At 32.4% G+C, this 22,007-nt stretch overlaps 2 protein-coding genes across 5 annotated transcripts in view; one reads left to right on the forward strand and one right to left on the reverse strand.

Annotated features, from left to right (window-relative positions):
• The window catches only part of LOC143253856 (NAD(+) hydrolase sarm1-like), a 48,436-nt gene extending 35,876 nt beyond the window's left edge, over positions 1–12,560 (forward strand). For all 3 annotated transcript variants that reach the window (XM_076508304.1, XM_076508303.1, XM_076508302.1), the window contains exons 6-9: positions 3,500–3,602; positions 4,092–4,281; positions 6,436–6,557; positions 7,690–12,560. In XM_076508304.1, coding sequence (XP_076364419.1) covers positions 3,500–3,602; positions 4,092–4,281; positions 6,436–6,557; positions 7,690–7,954 — 680 coding nt within the window. In that variant the 3' untranslated portion in view covers positions 7,955–12,560. The remainder of the gene's footprint in view (positions 1–3,499; positions 3,603–4,091; positions 4,282–6,435; positions 6,558–7,689) is intronic.
• Positions 12,561–13,961: 1,401 nt separating this feature from the next.
• LOC143253857 (dCTP pyrophosphatase 1-like) lies at positions 13,962–18,964 on the reverse strand. 2 transcript variants are annotated; one of them, XM_076508305.1, is made up of 5 exons: positions 18,819–18,964; positions 17,873–17,979; positions 16,724–16,834; positions 16,408–16,442; positions 13,962–14,521 (listed from the first exon to the last, which is right to left on the reverse strand). In XM_076508305.1, exons 2-5 carry the CDS (start codon positions 17,962–17,964, stop codon positions 14,319–14,321), a joined length of 441 nt encoding a protein of 146 aa, XP_076364420.1. In that variant the 5' UTR covers positions 17,965–17,979; positions 18,819–18,964; the 3' UTR covers positions 13,962–14,318. The 2 variants fall into 2 exon arrangements, with proteins under 2 accessions (XP_076364420.1, XP_076364421.1); XM_076508306.1 differs by having other exon boundaries at positions 14,379–14,521; positions 16,383–16,442.
• Positions 18,965–22,007: the final 3,043 nt, after the last annotated feature.

Below are 22,007 nucleotides of genomic sequence, written 5' to 3' on the forward strand. Positions count from 1 at the left end.
ACAACATCTGATAGAAGTGCTGTCAGTTCATCGAATATTTACAGAAATAGACTATTTTCTCTTAATACCACTGCCTTATTACAAAGCCAAACTGTCAGTTACACCCGCTGTCATGCGTTTAGAGAACTTAATGTGGCTTCAGGACGTAACAGGAATGTCTCAGTTCCTCCATTACATCCTAAACCTTTGAATGTAACAGGAATGTCTCAGTTCCTCCATTACATCCTAGACCTTTGAACGTAACAGGAATGTCTCAGTTCCTCCATTACATCCTAGACCTCTGAACGTAACAGGAATGTCTCAGTTCCTCCATTACATCCTAGACCTTTGAACGTAACAGGAATGTCTCAGTTCCTCCATTACATCCTAGACCTCTGAACGTAACAGGAATGTCTCAGTTCCTCCATTACATCCTAGACCTTTGAACGTAACAGGAATGTCTCAGTTCCTCCATTACATCCTAGACCTTTGAACGTAACAGGAATGTCTCAGTTCCTCCAATACATCCTAGACCTTTGAACGTAACAGGAATGTCTCAGTTTCTCCATTACAGCTTAGAACTCTGAACGTATTAGGAATCCTCAGTTTCTCCGTTACAGTCTAGACCTTTGAACAAAACAGGAATGTCTCAGCACGTCCATTACAGCCTAGATCTTTGAACGTAACAGGGAGGTCTTAGACCAGGGACAGTACAAAATGTTCATGACCTTTTGATTATACCTGTTAATTAACAACTTGTGCAAAAACATGATAGTCCCTTAAGTTGTCGGGGGATCATAAATATTCCTCTTGCAGTATAGTTTGCTGATTGGGTGTGATGCATTTGGGAGAGTGGTGCTGTGAAAAGGGGACGTAAGGGCGTTAAACATTTTTTGGCAATGACCTTGTTTACTCGACCTGTTAGGTACGTTTAAAATATTTTCAGTATTTCTGCTCTAGGGCATGTGATATAATGACAATATCTACCGATAGGGGAAGTTCATACACAGTGGTGATATTTTACAAAAAAATAAAAAGTAAATCAGCTACGATATTATTGTGTTCATTAGATCAGAATCCCATTACTGAAAGTTACTGAAAACAAAGTAAGTGACAAATAAGTTCAAGTTACAGATCTAGTCTACAACGCAGGTCATTGTATTGTTGTTATAGTTGTAAGTGACATATCTAGTTTACAGCGCAGGTCATTCTATATTTGATAGAGTAATATGTTACCTATCTAGTCTACAGTGCAAGTCATTGTATTGTTGTTAAAGTTGTATGTTACATATCTAGCCTACAGCGCAGGTCATTGTATTCTTGTTAGAGTTGTATGTTACATATCTAGCCTACAGCGCAGGCCATTCTATTGTTGTTAGAGTTGTACATTACACCAGGGGTCTCGAAACCCGGTTTCTAGAGTTGTGAATATGGAGACACGCCACTATTCCACCGGTGGCCCCACGAACAGGCGGTTTATTGGCATAATTTCTTGAAACGTCAAGTATATTTTCAAACCCTCACTCTTTAAAGTTTAGTATTGAGAGTATATGAGGTGATTTTTCGAGTTATTTTTAGGTGCATTTCTGTATTATAACTGAACTAAGGCTCGTAGACCCCACGCCATAGATGCTCGTGACTTCAGTGGCTTGGTGATAAGTCTGAGAGATTCATATTGCCAAAACTGGGTTTCGGTACTCGCGGTGGGCACAGCAGAAATAGTCCTATGCAGTCTTATGCTTAATGACAAAGAAAATTATTTGTACTGAATGGCAATGAAAAAAAAAGGAATGTGGATCAACTTGGGGTACCAAAACCGTCCAAGAACAGACCTGCAACAAGTCACTCCCAGTCATGACAAGCAAAGTCCGGCGTATTGTAACAAGAACACAAAGTGGCAAAACTCGTCCATGAGCTCTTGGCAACTGTACACAATATTGAACAATGGCCTTTGTTTGAAAAAGTGGCAAATGAACAAACTGCTTCCACGATATAGTCACTCAGCTTTAACATACTTTAAAGAACTGGAAATTAAACGATTTTTCATGATACTGTACATTCTCGTACTCAAGCTGGCTTATAGCAACCATGCAGAAAGGAGACGTACTTCGACATAATAGCTTTATGACAATGGAATCAACTGTCAAGAAACACAGTTTTCAGAAAGAGGATGGCCGGGTATAGCGACATGGACAGTAACGATATTGTGGCCCCCAAAATCGTTTTAATATAATGCACTCAACCTCTGAAAACCTCTAGTACTAAATATTCATTAGAAACATTTTCGTTTTATGGCTTCAATACCAGTAACAAATATATTCTGTCGAATGCCATTGACAAACTTTTGCAACTTGCATATGTGTCCTAGTATATCAAAGTGAGGCAAGTTAGGCTTAAGTTTAAAGTGCTCTTTCTGATTTGAGCAAAAAGGTTTTATTATTCTTAGGAATTGGAGAGAATCCCTGTGACGCAGGTTAAGTTAAGTTTAAACTTTGAAAGAACGTCTTACATATTTGAACTGAAACATTCTGTTTGTTAGAGAGATAATATAAAGTTATTTCTGGTATTTATTTGGCAGGTGGCGACAAGCGTGACTCACGACTGTACGATGTATTGTTAACTCGTGTTTTCACAAGAACTAATATATTAATCCTTTTATCTTTCCTTGAGCTGCAGGTCTAATCGTGATGGTTTCTCTAACGCAAAACAGTACCTGTATTATATATGATAATTTTGAAAGACGGTAAAAATGGCAATACCCCATGATCTTAAGTAATAAAAACTCAGTTGTAATTACCCCCATACATTACGTTGATTTGCAGTAAGCTAGATTTAGACTGTCGAGTGAATCATTTCGTTGTCATGCACAATCTATGTAGCTACAAGATATTTTAAGACAGATGTTTATCACGACTGTTTCGTAGTTCTAACTTTGCAAGGAACGTTACCATATTTCAAAAACGTTACAGAAGACGTAGAAACTTCCTATTTCTACCCATCCGGGTGAATTTGCACATGCGCAAACTTCTCACTATGCTACTGCGCAACAAGTACAGTGATTACATTTTATAGTTTTCTATCTTAAAACTTGTTATTTAATCGCAGTATGTTACAGCAAAGACCTGACATTAAACATATGTCATTTCCTGTATATATATTGATAGTGTAAAGATTAGGAGATTTGATATGTTTATTGTGTATAACAGTTACGATATGTGTGTATTGTGTTTGTTATTTCTGATACAATAATCATTTAGAGTGTATTACAATGTTTCCTCTAACGGCACATTTTTTTATGGATATTTCAACAATAAAATGTTTGCATTGTTATCTCTGTGTGAAAGGAACTTACAGTTGACTAGTTTCCTTAACAACGTAATACTGCAGTGTTCACCACTTACTGTTTAATCATCGTAAAGATGCCTAACTAAAAATATGATACACAATATTCGAACATGTAACTAAACCTTATTGTTTAAATATTGCTCTAACCAACCTTGTCTCTGGGTGTTCTGTGAAGGTTTGGCACAATCTAGAACCGGCAGCGAAGAGGACATCACTAACAGTAAGAGCCTGGACGTCTTCATAAGCTATCGAAGATCAAACGGCTCTCAATTAGCCAGGTAAGTCACTCGTAGGAAGCCATCGAGATTCAAACCCAAATAGTATAAGAAAACAAACGCATATGTTTAAAGATAAATAAATATAATAAATGTAAAAAGGATTTTATCTACTTGACAATAAAGAACAGACAGTGTTCTTTAGTTACACTTGTCTTTCTTGACAATAAAGAACAGACAGTATTCTTTAGTTACACTTGTCTTTCTTGCTTTGAGATTGAAAGACAGAGAGAAATGTCAAATTTTCAGAAGTGTCGTCGAAAAGCCAACGACCGCATTATTTGTTCAGAAAATTTCCTGGTTATTGACTTTCCTAGAAGAGTTGTTGGTTATAACAGAAATACTTGTTTTTGCTTTTACGTTATTCGATGGTTTCGTTACTTAAACAACATATTTTCTTTGACCTTCACAATGAAATTGTTCTTAATTCGCTAGACTTTGATGGAACTATGGCTTTTCACACTTTTCTTTACATGGTCGTTCTTGGAACAGCTTACTGAAGGTGCACCTTCAGTTGAGAGGTTTTTCAGTGTTTATCGACGTGGAGAGACTGGAAGCAGGGAAATTTGATAACAACCTCCTCAATAGCATAAGACAAGCCAAACATTTTCTCCTAGTCCTAACTCCAAACGCTTTAGATCGCTGTATGGGAGACGTCGATTGTAAAGATTGGGTTCACAGGGTAAGGACGTTTTAATCACTTTGAGAACAGTTAATTTATCTTGTATTACATTTCACTTTATTGTCTCCATTAAAACTACCTATCTTCTGTCTTCCTTCAGTTTGGTTCAAGTGTCATGCTGTTTCGCTGAGCTCTACAATTAAGAGCTTATAAGGCATCACAATTCCAAATTCAATCCTCTCCTACTTAAAATAAAGAAACTTTTGCCAACTAATTGGTTGTAATCGAATAAATTTACTGTTATACAATAATATTTTGTGCAAACTCAGAAAAACACCGTTCTTATAGAGAGTTTTTCAGTTAAATTATCAGTTCTTTCTTAATTTAATCAGTCTCAACACCAATAAAATCTTAATGTTTTCTTTGATTATTTTACTAAATTTTGTGTGTATGAAATAAAGAAGTCCAGTTAGAGTTCCGTGGATTCGACAACATGAAGGTTCCGTGTTATTTCTAACTAGTAAATAAAAGTAAATTATGTTTTAAGTTATATTTAAATACAAGTACACAAGATGTAACGGTAAGTCTGTAGGCTGAAGGTGCAAGAAAAACAAATCGGGTTTATATACCCGTGGTAGGCAGAGCACAGATAGCCCATTGTGTAGCTGTGTGCATTACAACAACAAAACTAAGATATGGTGGACATGGCGTGTCTCAAATATTACAGTACACCTTTCTTCTCGGATGAATCCTAATATACGGAATAAATAATGCAGTGTTTAAGAATACAATAAACATTTTTTAAATAATGCATCGATTCTATTTCACATTTTATCCATTCATATTTATAATTTAAGTGTTTCTTTTGCATATGTTTTTAACATTTTATTGTGGAGAAGTGTATGTTGATAACTAGATTTTTGTTTCCCAGTTAATTATGATATTTTAAATTATTTTAAGATCAAGAATATTATAAGAATGATAAAATTAGGGTTAAAATAATTGTGACTTTTTTAACAGCCATTTCATACAATGTGAGGAATTTGGAATAGAAAGCCTTGCTTATTTTAGGTTATTGGACTTTACCATTCTGTTAGATATGAAACACGAACTAATGTCAACACTTAGCAACCAACAGCGTGTAATATAAGAACAGTATTACAGGTCTACAGATGAAACATGAGTTATTAACCATATGGGAAATGTTTAAATCCAGTTTTACCGAGTTTCTTCTCGTAAAATATATATATATATATATATATATAAAAGACAAAATATTCAGTCTCAATAATTTTTTTGCAAAACCCTTAAAGTTGGTTGGAATTAAACACAAAGCAACACAATGGGCTGTCTGTGTTCTGCCCACCACGGATATTAAAGTCCGGTTTCTAGCGTTATAAGTCCGCACACATACCGCTATACCACTGGGGAGCAAACCATTAAAGACTTAAAGTTTTCGATTTCAGATTAATGCATTAGAACTGATTCGTCCTAACTGATAATATATAGTGCCTCGTAAAATAAATTAGTGACAGTTACAGTATTCATTAAATAAATGTTTTGTTGGTGTTAATTGTTGATTCATTTGCGTGAATTAATTTCTAGTTCTCGTTCTTTCAGTGTTATTACCTAAAAGTAAACTATTTCACACCGGTCATAAACTTAAACTATTTTAACATCCATCATATTAAATAAACAATCTTATCCTCTTATATTGTTTTTTTTTTAAGACATAACTATTTTGTCTTGACAATAACTGATATTTCGATATCTTTTAGTAAGGTCCTTTATCTTTCAATTAAAAGAGACACGCGTGGTTAGAAGCAGCGACATATATAAAAACACTAGGCCTAACGTTGTTCCAGAAACATACACTGACAGGGGTACAATTTTTCAATCTAATTTAACGACATTGATAAATTGTGGGGACTTTTTGTAATGATACATGAACTGTAAACTTGGTTTTTGGCATAAACCCTATACGTACATCCTGCTTATAATACAACCAAGTAAATAAACATATAATACTTCAATTAATTTATTCAAGTCACCCCATCATCTTCCTGCCCTTATAAACAACTGGCAAACGATAGCGAAAAAAAAAATAATATATGTAGTTTGTTATACGTTCGCTAGCCATAAGTTACTTTATATTGTTATTGAGGTATAATTACTGTATTTTAAAGACTGATTTCCTGCCTTTTCCTGGAACAGGAAGTCGTTGAAGCTCTTCATAGTCAGTGTAATATAATTCCTATATTAGACAATTTTCAATGGCCTGAGCCAGAAACTTTACCGGAGGACATGAGAGCAGTGTGTTACTTCAATGGAGTTAGGTTAGTATCGCCATCTGTCGACGTAAGTGTTACATGCCATTTTCTATTTCACGTAGTTTTTTTGTTTGTTTTTTTCTTTACGTTACTCATACGTTGCAATCAAACTGTTTATTTTTAAAACATTTACTCATTGTACGAATATTGTACAATTTAATGGGCTAGGCTAGAAATGTTTAAAATAAAATATATATTTACGAATCATCATTGCTGTATATATCCTAGAAATAATCAATTAAACGATTATTTAACTTTATACTGTACAGGGCATTAATACGTTTTCAAAATAAACATTGTGTTTTGGTTATCACAATTTTTAATTTGAAAACGTATTACAGTTAGAAATGAGAAAAAAACATGTACAGATATTGATGTACTTTGTTTTATATTTTTATTGCTTGTATTATAAAAGTTTAAATTCAAAAATTAAAATACAGAATAATATAAATAACTTTAAATCTATGAATGTATTTAAGTTCTAAATTTTAAATTTTTTCTTTAGCACATATAGGTACAGGCAATTTGAACGGTTTTGTACTTAAAAGATATATGTATTATATATTCTGAAAGTTATTGCGATACTTTTTATAGCAGTGTCATTTAAACATTTCTTCAATTGAGTTTTGAAATTTCCAGTTCAATCAATAAGAATTACAATCCGGCATGGCCAGGTGGTTAAGGCGCACGACACGTAATCTTAGAGTCGCGGGTTCGAATCCCCATCAAACTTGCTAACCCTTTCAACCGTGGAGGCGTCATAATGTGACGATCAACCCCACTATTTGTTAGTTAAAGAGTAGCCCAACAGTTGGTGGTGGGTGGTAATGACGAGCTGTTTTTCCCCTCTAGTCTTACATTGCTAAATTAGGGATGGCTAGCGCAGATAGTCCTCACGTAGTTTTGCGCGGAATCCAAAACAAATCAATAATATTTTCTTAGTACCTGTGTTTATTAAGATGCTGATATTGTACTAATGTATCTAAACAAATATTATAAAAAACGTAAAGCAAGTAACAACGTAATATGTTGAATGGTCGATAGCGTATCAAAAAATGAACAATGTAATAATTTACGTTAGTGTTTGCTGAAATTTGGTCATGTCTTTCTCTTTTCTGATAACATTTACTCATTATAGGTGGATTCACGACTATCAAGACGCATGTGTTGACAAGTTAGAGAGGTTTATGAGAGGTGAAATGAATGTTAGAAGCGATGGCCCTCTAGGTCGCTACGTAGGCATGGGCCCTGGCACTCCGGGAACGCCTAGTACGACACTTAACCGAAACGCCCTCTATCAGCGTAGTGGTAGTAATGACAGTGCAAAAGGTAGCACGTGTTCGGACAGAGAAGTCACTCATTGTAACGGTAATGGTTGGTCGTCGGGTGGATCTCATGTTTGACCCTTTATTATCAAGACTTACACTAAGTGGAAACGATTTTTTTCAACATGTAGAAGAAAACCTTATAATAAAACTACGTACTCCATTTGCACTGTGATAAACACGGATATGCAAACGGTGGAAATTAGACATTGAAAAATGGTCATTCAACAATCTATTAGCCTCCATTTTGGCAGGCAATGGGGAAAAAATAATTTTCTAGAAATCTCCCAGGTGTCACTGGTGTTGACTTTTGTCATAAGAAGCTTAGCTGTTTTAAGAGTCATTTGAGATATAGACATAGATTTATACCTTAAAAGAAAATAGATAGTTGTACCTCAAAGATAAAATTCTTAAAATAAATAACTTATATTTTCTTAAACTATGGCCCCCGCTAGTACAGCGGTATGTCTACAGATTTACAACGCTCAAATCAGGGTTCGATTGCCTTCGGTGGGCTCAGCATATAGCCCCATGTGGCTTTGCTACAAAAACAAAACAAACTTAAACTATGGAATGTATGTTAAAAATTTAACTTGTTTCTCAAGCTCCTGCTTCACAGACCTAAGCGTCGATCCTATTTTTACTATCTAAAAGATCTAAGCATATCAGTATTTTATTATGTCATATATTTGTATTATGGCGATGGGTGTGTTTGAACTTTTATTACACAAAAGTCATAGTTAGTTTCATTGTAGGTCTATTACACCAGGGGACAAATGAAGTACTTGCCGCGATTTCCTTAGAAACATTGTAATTGTAATTGTAAGGCTTAACCTAGAGAAAGGGCTAAGAAAAGATTGGTTAGTTCATTAACTATTATATTAGTATTCCATTAAATTAATTTCTAAAGCAATGTAAACTCGTTTTCATTTTGTACATTGTTGTTCATAATTAAAAGCGAGAGAAAAACACAAATTCAGGCCATGATCTTCTGCTACAATATTTACGATATGTATCCGTAAGTTATGTAAATTTACTTAAGTCTATAGCGTAATATTAACTTTTATTTGGCAAGTTTGATTATAAATGTACATTAGGCCTAGTTTGCAAGTCGGAACATTTTGTTAACATAAAATAGTTTAAAACAGCGTCATATGATAAATAGGCCATAACAGATGCCCCAGGAGCATGCACTTGATTTGAAATCATAGAACATTAAAATAAAGTGTGTGTTTTACAACATACTTAAGTTGTGTAAAGTGAGTGTTTTTTCTTGAAATACAGCATGAATAAATCTACTAGTTTGGTGCAGAGATATTAAATGTTTATATATTACCTGCTACCAGCCGCAAGAAATATCGTTACCCGCTTGCTTTCTGAACACTGATGGTAAAAGGTTGGGAAGCGTAATTTGCGGTCACATCACTCCAACACTGTGAAGGAGAAAAAGAACAGTAATGGGGTTGCGGTCCCGAATTTTTCAGAATTCTAGGATACGATTGGCGTAAATTGAAGCAACACACTTGGGGGATTCTAAATGTTTTACTTACGCGATATTTTGCCTTAAATCAAAAGTCATTAAACGCAAAATAATAAATATTGCATTTTTCATTTAACTTAAATAGTTACAAAATAACACGTACGCAGGAGGTCTAAAAAGAACGGGTAATTGTTTTTATGCAATTTGGGTAAGTATTCCAACTGAGAGAGAGAAAAAAAGGAGATATTAGTGAAATTTATTTGTCTTAAAAGAGTTAAAACAATCCTGGTATTTGGATAAATTCATTAACATAACTGAACTCAGGATTACAACCCAAAGTTGGTAATGAAATGGAGTGAAGTGCGGTTAAAGAAAACCTTATATTTTATTTGTAATCATAGTATAGTGAGTCATTATGAAGGTTTATCTAGTAGAGAACATACTTCGAAATATTGAGTTTTATCCAACAACAACAACAAAAAATCCTCTATGACCTACACCCCACCTTCAACTAGGTAATCCTGATTACAGTGCAGTTGTTTTATGATACTCATGAAGTCGTCAACCATTCTTTATTGTAATATTTCGAATTAGTCACGACACAGCTGAATAACTTGAAAGTTGCTAATTTCATCTGGATATTATTTCGTATATTTATAATTAATTAATGTGTCTGTTGAAGACGGCTTTATATTTAATGATTATTTATTGTGTAACACATCAATCTTTGAACCAGGTAAAATAACCAAAGCTTTTATCAAGGAAAAGAAGATATTCCCAGATTGATAGTGTAAGTTATAGGCTAACCCTAGAATATTTGAATTATTACTTAGAGCTTATATATGAAATTTGTCAGGTTTTATATTCTTATTTTGTTTAGGTAGAACAAATAAGTTGGCTAGTAACAATTTATATCGTAGTAAGGATCTCATTACTTAGTGTATATGTGTGGGGAGTGCGATGGCAGTCCGTATATTGTACATTTAAGTGTAAAAATAATCTCGGGTGACATCAAAATAAAGACATTTCAATGAAAACATGTCATTTTGAATTTTCCCTTACCTAGTTTTTCATCCAAAAGTAGCAACCCCTTTTATAGATTCTATCCAGATGCATGCTGGCAACTTTATATTGGATACTCCTGGATTATGGGAGAAAATTCCACTGTAGTTTTATTGCTTAAAACATTCATCAAAAGGAGGCAAGAGTCATCTCATTCCTTCTTGGTGGTGAGTAATAATAGTAACAATCGTTTTACTAAGCTATCGTATAGGTAATGTAATATACTTCTTATAGAGCTAGTGTTATATAATTTTAAATTTGCTATTATCTCCAAATACTTCGATGAATTTGCAATTAGGTACCTCACAGTAATTTCTTCCAGATAGAGGCATTATGATGATTCAAATAACTGGTTACACTTCGGTTCGAGTCTATAACTGGTTGCAGATTTTCCTAACCATTACTCAGTCATTTTCTTATTTAATACCTATTTTATGTACACTACTGCATGTGTCACGAATCATTTGAAATTTGCTTGCTTTGCCATATCGTGCGACAAATTGTGGTTATGATAGTTTATACACGTGTATGGTTCTGAACAAATGAGCCGATGTCGTAACATTAATATTTGGGCTCATCTGAATTATTTTGTTCTGAAACAGAAGAGTAATTTAATAATCTATTTCTTGTACAAGTAAATAACCAAAACTCAATAAATAAATAAATAAAGTGTGGATTAAATTAATCTTTTGATTTGTGCCAGCTCCGTAATATAATATCGACAGCTATTAAGTTTCGTAGATTTCAAGTTAAATCGGTTACAGCTTTCAAATACGTTCGAACATAACTGGTTATAAAAAATTCAGACTGTAATACTTTTCTTCCAAATATATTTTGTAAGTTTGATTTAGGCCTGTGTTTTATCAGTAGTATCATCCAGGTTATAACAACATACGTCAAATAATTCCATGCCATTGCAGAAAAATATTGAATTTCAACATCTCGCTGAAAAACAAACCATAGCGTTTTCTAATGAAGACGTTATTAAAATGCTTCATGATTAATAAAAATTAAATAACTGCCCATTTTTTTCACAGAATTTCAGAAATTGAACTTAAAAAAGTTAGGTTCAGCTATGAAAAAGTTCACTGTACGAATTTCAAAACGTTTTAAACAAATTTCTGGTTTTTACCTGGTACTGACAAGTTTAATGTTTTCAAAGTCACAAGCATACCGAGACGATTAACCAGTTAAAAAAATTGACATCTGTTACCGACTTGATTGGTTAGTGACATCAGATAGTATTAGTATGTAATACTTCCAATAAACTGTACAATGTTTTCTTTAGCCTTGCTTACTGCCATCTTCTTTAACGATATTCTTACAAAATCACTCTCCACTAACAGCGATATTGACTTAATCTTAGAAATCTAAGAAATGTGTGAAACTGTATGCTGAAGTATAAAACATATACTCTTTCTGCTTGTTTTTTTCATTGTCAATTATATGATCATGTTACTCTAAATAAGATGTTTTTCAGTTAACGCTGAAACTAAGTGGTAAGAAAGTTCCAGATAAACAGTATACCAATATTTATAACCTTTCATAACTGGAGGTTTGACACATGGTCAGAGTACTAAATGTTTTTCTTCCAAAAGAGCAGAGGAAACTCTCCCCCTAGATTTTTAAGGGTTTAATTTCTATATGGTAACTGTGAAAATGTTTGGTAACTTTAGACATACTTGTATCAAACTGAAATAGAAGAAAGCATACTTTTAAAAATATGTGAATACAGCTAGACAGCATTTATAGATATAACGTGTCTTTGGATACTTCTGTTTGGGTTGAATGTAAAAATGGTTTTGCACTTCCCATTTAATTCCTGAAAAATCTTAAATTATTGCGTGACTGGTAATACAGAACCTGTGACATCTTTACAATACTGGTCACAGAAAAAAATTAGGGAAAATGAATCAATTATTTGTAATTGAGTTTTGAGATGTGTTTGGTTAGAAGGTAATGTCAAATTAGCTACAAAATTTAAACCAACTTGTTTTTAAACGATTTTATTATTCAGGTTTGTATATTGTTTGCTTTTTTAATAATGTTTTTTATACAATAATTTATGTTACTTATTTTGTTTCAAACAACTGTATATTTAACATGCATTAAAACTTTCTATATAAAAACTTGTAATAAAAACTTTATGATTTGGCCCTTTATTTTGACAACAGCTATACTTTTACATATTTTTTTTACAATCAAAGTACAGTTTTACAATCTTTGTTACAAACAATTTTCAAGCCTAACAAGCAGTTAAACCTAAATCCAGAATATATTTCTTTAACAAGTACAAAACTATCAGTATTGTTTGGATAGTATTTTTTTTAAAGTAAGAAAACTTTTGATAAAGACTGGTGTTGCTAAACTACATCACTATTTTCATTGATACATCTCTTAAGTGCTGTGAAAAATATGAGTACAAAGTGGTGTAGACTGTGGAAATAACGTTTGTAGATTTCATTCCTTGGAAAATATCCTTTATTTTTTCTATATTTGTAGTTAGTTATTGTTTACTTTTTAGCACTTGCTATACTAAGAAAAATAACTAAATAAATCAAGTACCAGTAGATTTTGTGTGACTGAAATTTATGGCCTTAATAGGACCCATTGATAATTTTATTCCATGTAAAATTACATGGGATGTAGGGCCCACAAAACCTTAAATCCATTGTTATAAACAGGAGCTAGTACATCCTTATATGACCTTTAAAATTTGAAACAAGATTTAAAAAAAAAATTAAGGTATGTTATTAGGTAGTGCTTTCTATAGATGAAAACTAACATTATTTATGTATTACGCATTTTGAAGTTCCATGTACCAGTGAGAAATAGCTGTTCTTTAAACACTCACAGTAATTTAGTCATTTTCAAGAAGCTAGTGAAAAGTTTATTTTTTTTTTTTTTTAATTCTGTGCAACTCTGTTATAAGGTTGGGTTTGAAACATGATATACACAGTATCTCTGTTCAGTCTAGCTAGAAGCATCACACATATAAAAAATCTCCATTAGAGAAGAAATTGCAGACAGATAACTTGTAAAGGTTTGATAGTAATCACTGCTGGACCGCATCAAAAGATAAATTCTCAAACACCATATTTATTAAAAAATCAAACACGGCAGTTCACTTTATTGCCACTAGAGGACACCAGATACTTTAAATATACATAAAACAGTACAGCGAAAACAAAACGTTGCATTGTAGACATAAGTCCGTCATAAAATAATTAGCTACTAGGTGACATTGCACAAAAACTGATTATCACATACACAGGCTATCGATTTAAAAATCAAAACTGTAATATACTAACACAACGTTTTGTCAACATGAGTACTACAAATAATTTATGTTTAATATATGTAACTCAACAGGCTTAGCTGTATACAAGTTGTACCAACTAAAATAGACTACAAAATTTGGTATAGAAAAACTTAAAATATGTAACAATGCAACTTCAACAGTTCTCCACATGTACCAATTCTATATAGTTTTTCATAAATTTCGCACACATTTTAAAATCATGTTCACACACAAAGAAAAACTTAATTGGAAGTACAAAGTTTATTCATGTGCTACATACATGTTGCTTGTCACAAAGGATGAGAAGACAACTGCTTAAACAGATTTGATATTCATAACAAATAATTTCAATCAGAAAAAAAAATCTTAAAGCTAATACAGGTTTTCAGAAACTATGTTTACAATGAAAGACAGTTGTAATTTGTTTTCTGTCCTAAGTTACTTTTAAATTTAAAAAGTGTTTAAACCTTCTAAACTTGTTCTGTTAAACTTTACTCGGAGAACAAAAAAAGTAGATTGCTAAGCAGAAAGTTTCATGGTAGTCTTTGTCATTATATACAATTTATAAATTTACTGTCAAAATGTTTTTTACCAAACTTTCACATTTTATCTTCTGTATATTCTGTATATTTTTTATTTGACCCCCACACCTTATTTGCTGGGTATTTCTGCTTGTTTAGGGCAATTTTTTCTTTAGTAGCTGCTGGTAAGTCAACCCGACATTTCTCAGCCAGTCGTACCAGGTATATCAGTACATCGCTAAGCTCGTGTGCCAAATGCTCCCTGTCTTTCTCAGACCACCCTTTCAAAAGAAGGAAAGTTACTTATTGTTTATTCCATTTATGAAAATTCAAACCTTGTATAGAAGCAGGAAACTTAATTGACCTGCATGTTTAAAACCATAAATTACCTAATTTAAACATGTTTATCAATCCAACAATTTCAACGACCTGAATAACACTTCGTATGTACCAACAAGCCAACTGACTCCTATGGTTCAGACATGGCCATCCCTAATTTTAAAAGAGAGAATGAACACCTTCCACTCTTATAACACACCCACAGTTGGAAATGCAAACCAAGGACACCACATTAACACAACACAAACAATTAATGTAAACTAGTGATCAGTTTAAAATACAATCTTAATTTCTCTAACTTTCATTTGACTGTCTAACTTAGAAACCTGAAAGTGAACATTTTACCCAACAAATACTCAAATACGAGGCTTATATTACACTCACTTCAGGTGGTCCAAATACAGTAAGCCTAATATAATAATTAAACAACTAATAATTAACATGTTATTAAGTAACAACATTGTACAAAGCAGTAAGTTAAGAAAAAATATTATAATTATTGATAGCTTGTGATTAAAGCAAATTACTTTCACAGAGCTAACTAAATTATTAATTAATGTACACTAGGCTAAGTAGAAGTGTTAATGTCATAAAAATCATTAAATACACTGATGAATTGCTATTGTTGGTATTTTCAACGAGTTTCTGTTAGCTTAGAAGATGGAGATTAGTTCACTAACCCAACAAACATTCTTTGTAAATGTGTAGACTAAAAGGAAGACAACTAGTCAACAACACCCACTGCCAACCCTTGGGCTACTCTTACCAATGAATAGTGGGATTAACTATCACATTACAATACTCCCATAGCTGAAAGGGTAAGTATTTTCAGTGACAAAGATTCTAACGCACAGTCCTCAGGTTGTGAATGGACCTCACTAACCACCAGGCCATACCAAACCCCAGAACTTTTGGTGAACAAGTTATTTATATCATACATTGATGCTGGCCATGTGCCTCTAAAACAGCATATATGCAGAATTTTGTATAACTTCCCCTAACAACAACTAGTGGCCAAGGACCTGTCATGATGGCATACATCAGATGAGATAAACAACTGAGGCAAATAGCTAATACACTTTACTGTTCAGCTATGGAGTTTTGGGGAACAGATCAGACAAAGATTGTGTGTAAAAACTGAGACATTCATGTAAGTAATAAAAAGAATTTATTGCATATGTAATCCTATTTACAGGAGAAACAGAAAACAAACTATAAGTCCATGAGAGCTGGATTTTTAAATTTTCAACACCAGAAATATTTGTTGCCTGATTAATTCACCTATTTTTAATTTTACTTCATTGCTTTAAGTTCACACTTTTATCTAAATATTGAATTAATTTATTACATTCCATACAGTAATTCCAAAAATTAAGTCATCATAAACTTACGTTTATCTTAAGACCTACTTTACATTAAAAAACTACTTAAAACAAATAACGTTTATAGTTTTCAGTATAGAAAGAATTTAAATGTTTTAAGTTAATAAAAAATAAATTGAGTGAATAACAAAACTGATTAAACAGAAAAATATAAATCTAATATTAAATTAATATTTCATAAGTTTCATATTTTTAAACCCAGATATGAAATAAGATTTTTTTAAATAACTGTCATCATAACATTTAAACAAAAATGTATGTTACAAAGAATGCATACATCCCTGACTAGTAAGTGCACTTGGTAAAAAATCATAGTAAGATCCCAGTCAACTGTATCACTTAAAAACTACAACTATACATAGTTACTATAGTTTGATATATAAAATAACCAAATTACAGTGGTATGATTTATTTTAAGAACTTGAGTTCAAAATGATCCTTGTTACCTGGTAGTCCATCTGGCACTTCTCCTCGCCACTGACTACATAAGAGAAAGGAAAAAACTTAAACAGCAGTTTTGAAGAGCATAGCAACAGTTAATTTATTCTAATTATTTAAGAAAATACAATCAATTACAGTGAATTGTTTTTCTTCTAATGTTTGCAATAAAAATGAATTTTCATATCAAGGATGTATGTTCACTTGTTAAACTGTCTTGTCATAGAATAATTCTATAACCAATGTTAATAATTTCTTCTACTCAATAAGACGGCCATGCAGAAAGCTCATCCTTTGTACTACACAAGATAACAAACTACTCACAATAATTCTGATACTTCTCCAACTTCGCCCATTAAAGCAAGAAGAAGATTTCGGGGTTGGTGGTATTGGTCCCAGTTTCTTTCCTGAGAAAATTCAGCCTGGAGCTTTCGACTAAATCATTTAATAAGAACAGAATAAAGGAACAATCTTCAGTTTACAATACAATTCAACAAGTGCTTAAAGTTAAGATACATAATGAACCATCTGTGTTCTGTCCACCACGGGTATCAAAACCTTACTTCTAGTGTTAAGTACACAAACATATCACTGTAAAGATAATACAAATCAAAAATAATGATATTACAAAGTATAAACTAAAAAATCTAAGAGAATTATAATCTTATACACTCTGTAATGATATATAACCATTATTTATTTCACTTTGTAAGGATATATAACCATTATTTTCTACACTTTACACTGATATATGACCATTATTTATTTCACTTTGTAAGGATATATGACCATTATTTTATACACTTTACAATGATATATAACCATTATTTTATAATCAACAGTGATATATCAAAACATCTGAACTGTCTTTTGGTATGGTTAAGACATAAAAACATTAGAACACAAACACCCACACCCCAGCTCTGTAGTGATAACCAAATGTTTACTGAGACATACACAAATTTTGGTATCTTAAACATTCAGCCACTTGCCTAAACTAAGTTCCTTCCAGTTTCAAATAATGTTCCAGAACATTTCTTACAGGTACAGTAAAAACTGTACCAATGTTTCACTTTCTTATCTTCAATTTTTTTATTTACCTCCATTAGAAAAAAAGTTCACAACCCCAGCTGGCAGTTTTAAATTCCTCTCTTTTTAGAACTAATTTTCCTCACTATATTGTTCGTATCTTTATATATCTTAGAAATTGTTTCAAAAAATCTTTGAGAATTTCATCATAACTTTTGTTTCATTTGTGGTGTCCTCTCTGCCTCAGAAACTATTTCCTATCACTCAGAACTATTTTGTGCTTTTAAGTTTTCTACAAAGTTCACCTATGGTCTTTAATAAACAATATTTTACTGTTTACCAAACAGTAATTCACTGTTTATCAATGATGATTTTCACTTCAATTACAATAGTTATACAACTCTAAGAACAGCTTGTTTGTCTGGGAAACATAAACATACTTACATATCTTCAAGGTTTGGATGCTTACTGAAAGAAAAATGTTCTTCATCTGTGCTATTTTTAGAATCACAAACTCCCACTCCACAAGCCATCATTTTTTCTATAAAACGCTTCAGTGGAATAGATAACAAGTTTATTACTTTTCACTGTGAACACACAACACATCTGACAGGAAACAGTCTTATTTAAAAAAGAAAAAAACATTTGATTTTATTAACTGTGTTTTCATCTCATTTAATAATTGATGAAATCTTTGACTAGATTCACCAATAGTTGGAATATTATCAGCTAAACAACAGTGTTAATTTGTAACATATCAACACTGGATGGCTGTAGAAAAGTATTTAATATAATTATAATTTTTAAATGACAAAGGTTTGGACATGATGCAGTAAGTTTCAAAATTGTCTTGTTTTGTCTATGGGGTTTCTTCAAAGGAAATCTAAAGGAATAACCCCAGAAATATGGAGAATCTAAAAGTAGCCACTGGGCAGAATTGAAAGGTTAAATAAATAACATCCAATCAATAGTTCAAGATAGTTTTAAACACACTATACAATATCCAAACCTTCCTGAATAATTCTTTACGGCTCAATGGTAAGCAATTTTTAAAATATAATAATTTTCAATGTAAAATTTTCTTTATTATCACTCATACAACTTTTACCTCCAAACGAGTTTTTTTTTAGACCAGCTGTAATATCATAGACGTAGTGGCCTAGGTCACAGTTGTTACGCGTAGTATCATTTTTCTTGAACAATCTTATAACATAGATAACTAAATTATCCCAGTAACTCTAACACTTTTGAAGAGAAAAGTCTTATTCAAGTTTCTTTCTAGTACTTCCTGTACAAGATTAATATTAGGTTCTAGAGAAACTGTAAGGCTCATGTTTTAAAAAAATCAAATAAAATGTGTACAAAAACAAAGTTGTTTTTCTAAACTTACCAATAAATTATTCCTCTTTTGTTTATCTTTGAAGGTTTACGAATTGGATCGTACTAAATACTTGTAGGTGGATCTCAATTTTGTATCAGGACACTAGAATACAATAACGTATCTTTTGAACTAAAGATTTCTTGTTATACCCTAATTTCCCGCCAAAAATAAGAAAGGAAAAGAGGGATCGTCAACAAATTTACTATTTTCCTTATTATTAAAAAATATGGTTTTGTTTATATCATTTAATATTGATATATACTTGATATGTTTTATCTGTCCAACAATTCGTTTTTAGTGTTTTTATTAATTAATTAATTAACTATATCTTTCCTTCATCGCCATTAACTTATTAAATATCTGCATTCGTTGATACAAGTTGATTTTCTGGTGAATAAAAGTCAATATTGTCTTCCAAGTGGCCTGGCATGGCCTAGCGGGTAAGGCGTGCGACTCGTAATCCGAGGGTCGCGGGTTCGCGCCAAAACATGCTCGCCCTCCCAGCCGTGGGGGCGTTATAATGTGACGGTCAATCCCACTATTCGTTGGTACAAGAGTAGCCCAAGAGTTGGCGGTGGGTGGTGATGACTAGCTGCCTTCCCTCTAGTCTTACACTGCTAAATTAGGGACGGCTAGCACAGATAGCCCTCGAGTAGCTTTGTGCAAAATTCCAAAAACCAACCAAACCAAACCGTCTTCAAGTATATTCTAACGAACCTTGAGAAGATTTTAGTAGTTAATTAAAATGACAAAGAATTCAGTGACACTGCTCACATCAGTCTTATTTGTTATAATAATGTATAGTTTTTAAAAAATAAACTATTGTACGCATATCTGAAATCGTAGTTAGTTATTTCTTACAGTATTTAAAATTTTGTGAAAGCTTTCTTTGTTAAAGGGCATAAGGCTGATAAAACAGATTTGGATCGGTACGAGCAGTAAAATGTTATCCGCACTTTAATGTATTGGTGCATTATAAAAGGCAGAGTTAATTGCCCACCGCTAGTACAGCGGCAAGTCTACGGACTTACAATGTTAAAATCAGCGGTTCGATTCCCCTCGGTTGGCTCAGCAGATAGGCCGATGTGGTTTTGTCACATACACACACATAGAGCTAATTTTTTAGTATTAATGGTGTGTCATAAGGTGCTGCTAACTGGCTGTTTTCTTACTTCTGGTGGTTCTTAAAAATTTCTGACCATCCTGAAAAAAAGGTGAAAATTACACTTTTTCCCTATTTAAAAAATTACAGTTTGTGGCTTATCTATTTATGTTTTAAGAAGTGCGCTTTCAAAACTGTAACCTTTATAAACTTTTCAAACTCACTTATAAATAATGAATTCATGAAGGATAAAAATTCACTGATGTTTTGTATGAAATAATTGCTTTCATTTATGTTGGGTTTAAAATATTTTTATATGCGTTCTTCCCTCCCTTAATGTTGTTACTCTTTATCTAATGTAAAGCTCCCTTTAATAATTCTCTCAATAGTGTTTACGTATATTTCCACAATGTACTAAAGACATGTTTCAGTTCTTAACCAAAAACATAAAGAATGTAGTTACCTACTGATTTATTCAGTTTTCACAGCAGGTTGAAGCAACTATACCTCTATTTTAAGTTATGTGTAAGAGAATTTTTTTAAGAGTCTTACATTACTTTCATTTCCGCTTTTTAAAAAAGAACTTCGTGATTTGAAAACACCCACCAGATAAAGAATGAGGTCTTTCCTGTAAATAACGTGATGCAATCTACATTGTATTGGTAAAATATATTATTTAACAAATGATAACAACTTCTAGTTACTATTTTGTAACTAATGGTGTATCTATGACAACATCCAATAATTATTTTGTAACTAATGATGTATCTATGACAGCGTCTAATAAATATTTTGTAACTAATGGCGTGTCTATGACAACGTCCAATAAATATTTTGTAACTAATGGCGTGTCTATGACAACGTCCAATATCTATTTTGTAACTAATGGCGTATCTATGACAACGTCTAATAATTTTTTGTAACTAATTGCGTATCTATGACAACGTTCAATAACTATTTTGTAATTAATGATGTATCTATGACAACTTCTTTAAGAACCTGAGATTATTTGCAAATAGAATTTTGATTACAATTTTACATAAAGAATTTATTACAAGTACAATTGTTGGTAAGTTAGGTATTAAAAATATTCTAAACATTGTTCTTAGTGACTTAATGTTATATTTTTTTTCGTTGTATATTCAGGCCCAACTGAATTAACTTTAGAGCAAGGGGGTTGGCTCACTTAGCAAGGTGTTTGACAAGTAGTTCTAAGTCCTGAATAACTGAGGATAGTGCATAATATAAACAATATTTTTTCATTTAAGAACAAAGAGTGTGTGCTTGTTTTTATTAAACACGATACGATTGCTTCTACTGGATGCTATAACTGTTTAGATTCAATATGCATTACTTACGTCGGATTTATCCGGATCTACTAACGCTATCATGTGAGTCATTCTCATTCAAGCATAGAGAAGACTTTAACTACGATATACCACCTGATCTGCTGTTGAAGTAAGCAGTTGTCTACGTTCTTGCACAACTCAACCGCGTTAGAGATGTTCCTACAAGGACAGAACAGGTGTGACCTCAATAGAATGACAAAGAACGAGGTAGCTAGAACGACATTTTTAAACAACTTTATCGACCACATGTTAAGTGAAGCTGTCATATTTACAGTCTAAATTATACAATTCAGGATAAATGCTATATTAAAATAGAAAGTTAGAAATGCGTGGTATATCTATATATATAATATATACAACAGTATTGTATATGATTTTATTCATTGATAAGATAAAGATTTTCTGAATTTCTATGATGAATAATGTATGCAATATATGTAAACGTTAAATTAGGGGAAGTTGAAAACTGAATTTTAAAATTATATTTTATAGGTAAAAATGCAAGAAATATTTCTCGTTTCAAGCACAGAGGATAAAACTAATAATAAACAAATGAACAATTTCATATGTAGCAGTTAGTGGGTCATCTGCTGTATCCACCATGTGGAATCAAACCCAGTATTTTGACGTTGTAAGCCCTAATACTTATCGCTGTCTCACCTGGCGACAGATCAGAGTAGACTTATTGGTCTCGCTACAGTTTCTTACATTTACATTAAAAACAATTTCACTTATTAAGGGGCCTGG

The sequence above is a fragment of the Tachypleus tridentatus genome, chromosome 6 (assembly GCF_004210375.1).
Source record: "Tachypleus tridentatus isolate NWPU-2018 chromosome 6, ASM421037v1, whole genome shotgun sequence".
Taxonomy (NCBI): domain Eukaryota; kingdom Metazoa; phylum Arthropoda; class Merostomata; order Xiphosura; family Limulidae; genus Tachypleus; species Tachypleus tridentatus.